At 38.6% G+C, this 11,154-nt stretch overlaps 1 protein-coding gene across 1 annotated transcript in view; it reads left to right on the top strand.

Annotated features, from left to right (window-relative positions):
- Positions 1 to 555: 555 nt before the first annotated feature.
- ROS1 (ROS proto-oncogene 1, receptor tyrosine kinase) overlaps positions 556 to 11,154 on the top strand; it is a gene marked incomplete at both ends in the record, with an annotated part of 67,628 nt that continues 57,029 nt past the window's right edge. The window contains 8 exons of the mRNA XM_084201944.1: positions 556 to 678; positions 2,364 to 2,417; positions 4,282 to 4,341; positions 5,007 to 5,033; positions 7,989 to 8,049; positions 8,659 to 8,807; positions 9,921 to 10,059; positions 10,535 to 10,736. Of these exons, the coding sequence (XP_084058070.1) occupies positions 556 to 678; positions 2,364 to 2,417; positions 4,282 to 4,341; positions 5,007 to 5,033; positions 7,989 to 8,049; positions 8,659 to 8,807; positions 9,921 to 10,059; positions 10,535 to 10,736 (815 nt within the window). The remainder of the gene's footprint in view (positions 679 to 2,363; positions 2,418 to 4,281; positions 4,342 to 5,006; positions 5,034 to 7,988; positions 8,050 to 8,658; positions 8,808 to 9,920; positions 10,060 to 10,534; positions 10,737 to 11,154) is intronic.

Here is an 11,154-nt window from a genome sequence, read left to right as displayed (position 1 = left end):
CATGATATTTTGGTGTCGAAACAGAACATTTGGAAACAGTCATACAAAAAAAGATTAATTAAAATTTTTGCCATGTCTGATATGACCAATGGTGTTCTAACAAAGTTATTCATCATCGCCAACAAATTTTCTTAGTTGCATCCACGTACAAATACTCAGAAATAGCTTGATCTAGTCAAAATTAACGTTAGGCTGTTTTTTTCCCACCGTTTCACTGTTTCCACGTGGCTCAGAGCACCTGATTAAGCATTGCCCTTGGTTTCCTTTTTACGTTAATGATATTTGTGTGAGTCGATACACCAACTTTCATTTGTCAGCTCTTTTGTTTCAGTGGCTTAATAAGAAACTCTGAAATGGAGGTTGCGTAACCTCAGGACAAGTGCTCCAGGAAGCTGAGAAGTTGTTGAAGGAGAGGAGTGTAAACTAGGATTCAGAAAATATTTTTATGATCTGACATGCAGAAATTTCAGTTGTATCTCCGTCACCTAAACTGAAAGGAGTTTGTATGGCCGAGTCAAGGGAAGAGGCAGATTACCGGATGAAATTGTTTGAGTTATGAAGAACGCTCACCTGTGGGTTTTCCCCCTAAAAAGGCTTGTTGTGCTTTGCTGCCTATGGATTTCTGCAGTGTACTGTGCTTTCTCAAGGAACTGTCACAACTTATGTGCAAGTAACCTGGTAAGTTTTCAAAATCTGTACCTAATCTTTTGAAATATAGATTGTTGTTAGCACTGTAAGAACTTCATATTACATATCAGTGTTTTCAAAATTTCTCCAAAGAATGTGTTTTATTAAGACCAGAGTTTGAAAATTAACATTTAACATTTGAATTTGTGGAATCTGGGAAGGAACAAATCCCACTACTCTGGCTGCATGCAATTACTACAAATGCTAAAGACCCTGGATGGTGGGAAGATAAACTTTTATTCTTTCAGTTTGTTCACTTTACTTATTCATTTCCATCTAGTCCAGGGCTTTTGTTATATAATCGAGGAAAACTGTAAAGTCACAAGAAATTTTCTTTCTGTGACACACACAGCTATCCTGAACCTAGCTGCAGCCTAATTTTCAAGTTAGCTGGTTTAAATTGTGAGTAATTCTGTAAATATTAAAATTAATGGTCAGATCCTTAGTCTTATACTTTCTTAATATTCCTTGGAATAGTGTGCAATACATTCTACAAATGCAAGACAAAGATAAGCAAAACCTCTGAAATCTAGATAATTATTCTGCCTTCAGGGGTTGCCTCCTTGCTTCTATTTGCCAGAAACGTGTTGATGTGTTTTAGAGCACTGTGTATCTTTGCTTTGTAAAAAGCTCATTTTGTGACTTGGTGCTAATTGTGGAAACCTGCTGCAGTGAACTATCACCTGCTCTATTTTATTTCATCCCTGACAGTTCCTTTAAAACTATTTGGAGCTCTTTCACCAGTGAAAGAGTTAATTGCCTTCCCTGATGGAAACCTATCATGCAATGATAACTTTAATGGGGATCCTTTGATTTGAGTTTAAATTAATTCAGAATAAGAAGTAAGCTGCTCTACCTTTCAGCTTTGAAAGACAGGAAAATCACATTTATGTTCAGTGAATGTATTGATTCAGGTGTGAAAAATGTAATCTTTGAGTCTGAGAGTTGTAAATCTTATTTTTCTCCTCTGATCTACTTGTTGTGTTCGATTTTTTATTTTGTGACAGCTTTGATTCTCACTATTGTCACAGTGTACCCAGTGTGCTGGAAATTTCTTCCTGAGAATTGTTTTGTTAAGGCTGCTCTTACCTGGTGTCAGGTCAAAAATTTAAGAGCTGCTATTCAGCTTCTCTAAGGTTGTTGCATACATCCTCAAATCGTTTGCACTTGAGTGACAGTGATAGGTTTTGCACACTTTGAGTGATGTGAAAAAGCAGGCAGGTTTGCTGGAGAGGCTTTTGCCAGGAGAGGAAGGGTGGTGGCGATCACCATAGGGCTGCGTAAAACTCCTTCAAAAGGTGGCCAGACAAAAGGCATTTAGCTTGGAGGAAGGTCTTTCCGCTCCCAGGAGGTCAAAGCCACTTGGCTTTGTCATTTAAGCCCAACATATTTGTGAAGGATTTGTTATTGACTCAGTGAACCAGAATGGGGAGGTAAGAGCCAAATTCCTACCTCAGACAGTTTGACAAACACCAACTGATTCCGCCAATGTATTTGTTTGATGGTATCTTGGAAATCAAGTGAGAAGCTACTTCTCAACAGTAAATTTCTCCAGATGAGGAAACATCAGCCAAAGAAAATTTGGTTTGCGAGAAGCCAATGACTTAGTGTTTTTCAAACAAAGAATTGTGGGGAAATACTTTGATACTTTAAAAAAAATATATATTTTCCTACAGGAAGGAGAACTTGGAATTACTAACCTTTGCAATGTTAGTGACATCACTGGAGCGGTGAGTAATGGTTTACTTTGTTAATTACTGACATTTTATGTTCCTGGTATTTGAATACAATGGGTACAATGGTCATATTTTCAAAGAATTCATGAAAATATGCACAGGGACTTGTCTAGCATAAGTCACTAAGTTGAGTAGGTAGATTTGGTTCTAATGATTAGAAACATGGCTATACTTTTTATTTAAAGAAAATATGTAAAGGGTGATGATCTCTGCTGTGAGTTATGTTCACATTTGTGATCTACAAAGTTCATAACCTCTCATTTTTAAGACAATGAGTCAAAACTAATGTTCTGTCCAACATGCAAATCATTCATACTGTCTTATTCGGTTACCTCTGTACAGTTAAGTAGTTTATTTCAGTTTCTCAGTGATTCAGTGTAAGAAAACTTATAATTGTTTAACATTTTGAGTTCTCTAGGACTTAAATGGTTGTGTCCTTCATGGGGCTTTAACGTGAGCTTTCCATAGGAGCATTCTTGGAGGACTTTAGCTGATTTCCTCGTTCAGATTGCAAATGCAATTCAAGCTGGTGGTGATAGGTAACACAGAGAATAAAACTTTTCAGCTCCCATGAAGTTGCTGAATAAAGCTTAAAGATTAGCTGTCTAAAAAAAAAAAGACAAAAGGATGTAAAGGTATGCATACAGGATGATAAACACAGTTGGAACCAGTGGAGAAACAGATAAAGAGGAATACAGTGGGGTTTTTGCAAGCTATGTAGCAAGAAGCAACAGTGTATTTGGAAAGAAAATGTTCAAGGAAAGGTCACCTTTGATATTGAAGCATTCAGTGAATACGGCCACCAGAGACCCCTCTTGATAAACCTTCAGGACCATGACAGGACTTCCAGTAGGAGGCAGATACATGGAAATTAGTTCTAGGAAAGTGATGTTTATGTATTAGATTAGAAACACAATTTATATGTATGATTAGAGTGGATAAATACTTTGTTGTAAAGTCTCAAAATACACACAGAAATAAGATGTCCTTCTGTGCGTCCTGTACAGATAGAGTGCCTGCTTTCTAATGGCCCAGATTGTGTTAGAAAGTTTTTTCCTGCCAATTTCAGTATCAGTGATTATACATATTCTTGGAAGAGTAGCGGGGAATTCAGTCTTTCATATCTGCCACAGACTAGAGGCAAGCAGCCTCTCAGCACCTGGTATCTAGTGAGGCTGGGCCATTTATGATGCTGGAACCATAAAAGTCTGTGTTGTCAATGACAGTACATAGCAAGGTTGACTCATCTGTTTAAGTTACTGAGTATCTTTGCTCATGTTATCACGTTTTCACTATATTTTTCATGAGGCTTTGCAACACTCAGTATCAGTCTTCTGCTTCTAAAGTTGTTCCAGCTTCCCTTTAAAAAGAAAAACCTTCATAATCACTAAAAGGAAGATGGAACAGCATAAACAAGAGAAGTCCAACATCAAAACTGAACAACATAATATTTATTACTTCTCTGAAAACTCATGGTTTTAAAGCCAATGCCTACTGGTGTGCACATGTGGGAGGGCTTGTGCTGAACAGCTTTCCTCTGTGCTTTGCTGACCTGTACACTGCACATCTGCTGCTTCTGCACAGAGAGTCAGGGGTAAAACAAAGCTGGGATGGTGGGAGCGCTGGCCACATCATAGCTGGATGAGTAAACTCATTCCCAGAACAAGACTGAATTTATTTTGCTTTGTATTTGGTTTTCTATTGAGAAGGGCACTACACAACGTAACTCTCTTACTGTAGGATCTGAGTACTTATAGTACCCATGTGTATCATTAATGTGTTGGTAATGCTGGAGTATCCCTTGCCTTCAGAACTCTGCTTTCAAAGTAATTTTTAAAGCCATCCTCTGTCTTTGCAGTGTACACAGGGATGCCAGTTTTGGAATGCAACTGTGCAAACCGACTGTCCACTGAAATGTGTGAGTGTTACCTGAGCTTTGGCTCTAGAGCACTTATCTCCAGCCTGTCAAGTATCCTATCCCATGGCAGATGTTCAAAATCCAACCAGAGCAGTGTTTCTGTGAAAAGATGTAATGCCTACGTTTTTTCTCCATTCCTTATAAATTCTGTTTTGGAAAATTAATAATTCTTGTTATGCAAGTTGCATCTAATATCAAAAGTTTTCAATTTGTTTGTCAGAATATATGTATTTTGCAGTTCATGAAGTTCAACACAGATTTTTAGACAGTGAGTATGCACTAGTGCTTTTCAGGATTTTACTCTACTGGAGCTGTTTCAGAGTTGAATGCAGATGTAAATGAAGCACATGGCCCTCAGTAGATTGATTTCTTGTTTTTACTAAACCAGGTGGCTGAGAACTAGCTTTGGTCTGGGAAAACTGCCATGATAGCTTTCTAACTTCTAATTTTTCTGCATCTCTTGAGCACCTGAATCTTATTCAACCTTAGCGTGTGTACTTTCTGTTTTTCAAGTGTGGGTTTTCCTTCTTTCATTATTGGCCAATGATAAGGTTTTGTAATGTACTTTCACTGAAAGAAATTCTAATAAATTGGTATTATCTGCTTGAAATGCTCTGTGATTATATTTTTCTAACCTCACATTTTATTAATTTGTTTCCTGGCAGAATGAGACATACACTAGAACATGTGAGGTAAGTTAAATGCCATCAGAGCAATACAAAAAAAATCACTATTTCAGTGATTGCTATGTCAACACAGTGCTAAGAAATACAATGTAGATACACATACTTATCAATTCAAGTCTAATTGTTTTGGACTCCTTAAAGCTGAAGAATGAGTTATTTACCTTTTCAGCATGGTGACCAAGGACAGGTTTGCATTAAGAACTGACAAAGAACATTGCTGTAAAGAGACCAGACTGATCTCAGTATTATGTAACAGGACAGACCTATGTAAACCATCTTCTACACTCTCACAAGAGTGTTGTTCATCCAGTTTTCATTAATTCCATCAAAGACTATCCAGAGAGAATGCTTGTTAAGGCTGGTATGATACCAGCTCGGTGAGAAGTGGAAACAGAGTGGGTGCTAGAAGAAAACACTCTTGCCTGGACAGAGTCTAAATGAAATAAAATGCTGTTCAGTAAGGGGCAATATATGGCCCCTGAGAAAGAGACCTCAAGTGGGGAGTTCTGTGGGTGGACTGGTGTTCACAGTGATGAGTTTGGGTCAACAAAGTGCTGGTAAAGAGATGGGCACTTTCAGCATGAACATAGAGTGTAGGACAGGAGAGGAGAGGAGAGGAGAGGAGAGGAGAGGAGAGGAGAGGAGAGGAGAGGAGAGGAGAGGAGAGGAGAGGAGAGGAGAGGAGAGGAGAGGAGAGGAGAGGAGAGGAGAGGAGAGGAGAGGAGAGGAGAGGAGAGGAGAGGAGAGGAGAGGAGAGGAGAGGAGAGGAGAGGAGAGGAGAGGAGAGGAGAGGAGAGGAGAGGAGAGGAGAGGAGAGGAGAGGAGAGGAGAGGAGAGGAGAGGAGAGGAGAGGAGAGGAGAGGAGAGGAGAGGATTGAAAGATTATGTTTGGCACTGTTGAGACCTCAGGATGAAGGCTGATCCCAGATGGAAGCAACATATTTCAAGGAGGTGATGAAGGAGTTGGAAAGAGTCACAAGTTGAATACAAACCCATTGGCAAGCTGGAAATTTGATCAAAAGGATTTTTTTTTTAATGCTTTTTAGTCTATCCAGTTGTGATGATGACAAACGTTTACTAATGCATGAAATGGTGGTTTTGGAGGGCAGGAACAGTCCAAGAAGTAATCAAATGACTTTTGTAGAAACATAAAATGAGTGCGGGGCTTTTGTAGCTTTTGTGTTGGGGTTTTTCTCTTTGCCTGTCTGGTCACACAATATGCCACTTAAATGTGCTGACTATGCAAAGGCTTTTTTGGGATTATCTTTCCACTGGATCAGCTGACTGACTTGACTACCCACATGTCAGGCACAAACTGTGTCACTGCATCCAGAGGATCAGGTCATTGCAGCCTGCAGAGCAAAGGAATGGGACTAAGACTGGGACTTTTTCTTTGGCATTAGCTCAGTTCTGTTTCTGAATACACCTTGTGACTGCAATCTGGTAGTATTTCTCCTTCCACCTAGGAACAGGGAATTGCCACTGAATTTCATGGGAACAGTCATAAGAAAAGACATCAGACTGTGGCTTATATAAGAACACTGCTGATGGATGGAGAAAATATGAGGATTTATTGTTCTCAAGTAGAGAACCTGGCACATTTCCCTCAAAATTTAAGGTTAGGAGCATTAGCAATCCTCTTACCTCAAGCAAAAATTGGATTTATGGTTCAGGTTCAGACAAAAATCAGAAGAAAGAATAACACAACAAATAACAAATGTTCAGAAATACCTGTGTTCAATGAGGCATAAGGCACTATGAATCAGCATGGAATCTGGGGACACTACCCCTTAAAACAAATAAATATTATTCATAAATTAATGCTCCACTGTATGCTAGATATCTACTAATACCTGAACTTTCACCTGCTAACAGTGGTGATAGTTTACCTGGAATTATTTTATTTCTCTGAATATGAAAATATTGGAAAAAAACTATAAGTGGTTTCACTTGGCACTGAATGTCTAGGTGTGACATAATGTACATAGGAATATACAGCTAAGCAAGTTTTCAAATCTGTGTTGGTTGCAACTGTGTTGTCTGAAATAACATGTCTTATCAGTTTCTATAGGGTGCTAGAAGTGTGTTCCCTCAAATCATAGGGAGAGCAATTAAAAAACGTCCCTCACTTGCCGTAATGAATTGCTTCTGAATGATCTAAAGGTTGATTATCACTTGAAAGGTTGATGCTGTATTCAAGCAGCAAACTTCAAGACCTTAAAGACTGAATGAACTTGCAGAATAAAATGAGCCCAAATAAACCTCCTGCCTAGAAAAGCTCAAATCACCACTTCTCCAAAAGTTTGGATTTCCAGGAGACTCAGTCTTGCATGTAATTATCTTCCCTACTTGAACTGAAAACTCAGGAACTTTCTGTTCTTAGGACGTCAGTGTGGAGCTCACTGCCCTGGGGTATTTGTTATATTTGCAGCTCGTAGGCACAACTGTAGCAGAAGGAGTAGCTGCTGAAAAGGAAGTGTGAATTAGGCATGGCTGCTCTAAAAAATTGCTGATTTCAGCTATTTTGAAAATTCACTAGAAATACATTGTAAGAATGTGCCTCATTCATAGGGAATATATGAAACAGGAAAGGGTGAAATGCAACATGTGGAATATATTAGCAACTAGTTAAAAACCTTGTCTTCCTAACTCCATGGTCATCACTGAAGTCTATTTCCAGGTGTAATGTAGCCCCATGTTCATGCTTTCCACAAAGGGACAGTGTGTAAGGAGGAAACCTTTAATTCAGGGCCCAGTGAATTGATGAAAAGGCTCTCAAGAAATCTTTGGAGTGAGTTCATGGTAGTGCTGTTTTTTAGGTTTCATATAATTATTTCCACAGGGTTTGTGCATATGCAAAATGTCCACAGAATTTGTATGTGTTTAAAATGTGTCTGAATGATTCTGGAAGGAAGTTTGTCTTCAGACAAAGCTAACCAGTGAGTTCTGTGCCCTACACAGACAGTTTCCTGTAAGTTTGGCTGTAGCTGTGCAGAGGATGCATATGGAGTTGAAGCCCTAAGTAAGTCTGAATAGAGTCCTGTGTCCAACTGACAGTCTGATAAATTCATAGTCTTGTTCTATGATCTGGATTTATTTAAAAAATAGGAATGTCTAGAGTATTTTCATTAATCAGAAAACTACCACTCTTTTAATAAATACACTGAAGTTTATCTTGGAGTAAAACATTTTTCCCTCCCTTTCATGGACATGAGACATTTTAAATCCAATCTGAACTGTTTAAGATGATACCTTGGGCCAATACAGTGCTATTGAAATAGTCCCCTTGAAAATATTTTCAGAAGTCTCTTATGCCTTCTCTATGTTTCTATTCAGAAAAATTTTAGTAAGTAGCTGTAACTAAAATTGCACTTACACAAGTGCATTAGTAGTAGTAGATAGTAGTCACAACTGCCCACATTGAACCTGGCCCATTTCTGTCTGACTTATCAAACTGTCTTTGTCTTTAAAATGCCATGCAATTTACTCAGCAACATTTTCGATATATTCTTTTATGTGTTTTTGTGGGCTTTGCAGCTTTTAGCATGTGAAGTAAAAGGTTTTTACCTTTGAGATGCAGGGATTGCCATGAAAGATTTTTTCTTACTGTTATATTGTATTTTTCCTTCAGAGTACTTGAACAAACCTAGTGCTCCCTTTGCCTCTGTCATTGGAAACCACAGTGTCACATTAGGGTGGAAGGCAGCTAACATCTCTGGGGTGAAATATGTTATCCAGTGGAAGTTCAACAAGCTCCCTGGTGACTGGAGGTACACAGAGGTAAGGGAGGACACCTCCTTTTACTTTGCAAGGAAATTGGCTCTTCTCTGATGAAAGAGATTTTCAAACTCATGAGTGGCACGGGGAAGCTGAGGAGCAGTGGATGACACCCCATTTCCTCCAGCATAGGAACTAGGGATCTTGATGGAAACTAGCAGGCAGCAGGTTCAAAACTAGCAAGATGTATTTCCTCACTGAATGGGTGGTTGAAATGTTCAGCTATTTCCTGGCACGTGTGGATGTTAAATTGCTAAATTTAAACTCCTGAATATTAAAATTGCTAAAATCACTAAATTGGGTTTGAAAAGGGACTGGAAAAATTAGCAGAAGAAAAAAACCAAGTTCTACTAAATGCAAATATTCCTATTGTTTCATGTTGAGTCACGCTTGTGAAGTACCAATGAGAATATTCAGTAGAAGTATAGCTGCAGGCTTTCTTCTCTTTTTTTTTATACCTTTCCCTAGAGAACTTTTTTTGGTTCTTGTCAAAGCACAATACTTGGCTAGAAAGACCTTTGTTCTGACTCAGTAGAGTTATTCTCATAATTTGTTCTTTTGCGTCAGCTGTACACTGGTTATCTTGCCATCATCTCTATTGGACCAATTTACAGGGCATGACAAGTTGGTGCCACAAATCAAAGGTAAAGATAATTTGCTAAGCAGGAAGTTATTCTGAATGAATCATTGATGAAATAAGAGGGAGCAATTACTTCAGACAATAAATATTTCTGTGTAATTTCTAGGATCCTTTGTATCTGAAACCTGTGGTATACGTTTAAAATACATTGCTTGTAACATGTTACTATTTCAGATTTCTTTTTCACTTTTTTCTTAAAATTTACTATTACATTGCATCAATCCTTTGATCTACCTGCTCATTGTTGATATTTGGTGCTGTGTTCTGAGGAGAGAGAAGAGAAAATGTTATGAAGAGATGGAAAATCAACGTCTATGCTGAAAATAACTTTCAGAATATCCTCTTAATTAAACTTACGATGCTGCCCTTTTTTGTCTTGAACTATATATATTGTTGTATGAGACCTCTTTGGCCCTCATAACATCCTACACAGCTGGAGGAAGAAAAAGACCAATTGTGTTTGTGCATTAATCTAGGTAGTATCTGAAACTTCATATACTGTCAGAGACCTTCAGGCCTTCACAGAATATGTGTTTCAAGTGGTTTGGATCATTACATCTCAGCTGCAGCTCCATTCTCCACCTAGCCCCAGCTACCGGACACGTGCTTTTGGAGGTAATGGATTGCACTATTAATTCCATCTTTCAGGACCTTAACAGAAACATTTGAGTTTCCTTGTTGTTTCTTTGGCAGAAGACATTGGTGCCTAATCTTTAGAACCATGTGTATGTTGTCCCTTGGGACCTGCAGAAGACCAAACTAAAAAAACTATAGGTTCTTTTTGTTTGACCTAGAATATTTAGGGCTTCTCCCTGCCTTTGCTTTTAAAAACAAGCCAGAAACATGGACAAAATTCTAAGGGCACGTGGGATACTTTTGTACATAATTATGCATGTATTTGATTGAAACACAGTCCTGTTTTCCTGGACATTAAAAAACCCCTGAAATGTTGCTGAAATGTTAACTGTCCCTTATAATATTTATTGGTGCATAAACGAATTAACAGGTGTGAAACCTAAAAATGTATTTAAAAATCAAAATCAATTAATGTCTTAATCAAGTGCCCGAGTCAGATATTTCTGTCTTGCAGTTCCTGCAACAGCTCCTGTCATTAAAGACATTCAGAGTTCAAGTCCAAATACTGTTGAAGTTAGTTGGTCTCCACCGCTTTTTCCGAACGGATTGATTGTTGGCTATAACTTGCTCCTGACCAGTGAGAATCATGAACTGCTGAGAGCCTCAAGAGGGCACAGCTTTCAGTTCTACTCCACCTTCCCAAAAACCACTTACAGGTACAAAAAGAAAAGATACCAACATGGCCAGGTATGAGGTCACACTTCTTGCCCAGATAGCACGAATTATGCCTTGATACCACTTCTGCACAACTGTGCTGTTTACTTACATCCTTGACAAAAGCAAGGGCAGCTTCCTTGAGGTAACAGAGTTATCCCAAGTAACTTGGCTGCTTTTTCAGAAGTCAGATGGTGAGGAAGGAAAAGCACCCTGGATATAGGGCTGGGAGACTCTATTTTCTTAGCTGATGTTTTTAAATTTTTAGGCTTGTGTGGCATGTTTTTAATGTAGCTGGAGAAAGATGGAAGGGTCTTCTCTAGCCCTTTAAGCATCTGGAAAAATTCCTTCATTTTTGTTAAACGCAAAGGTCTGCATTCTGCTTGCACTGGTAAGTGCAGATCTTCCTTGGAAATGAAG

Source organism: Fringilla coelebs (assembly GCF_963513975.1).
Source record: "Fringilla coelebs genome assembly, chromosome: 3".
NCBI lineage: Eukaryota > Metazoa > Chordata > Aves > Passeriformes > Fringillidae > Fringilla > Fringilla coelebs.
This window is presented reverse-complemented; position numbering and strand designations above follow the sequence as displayed.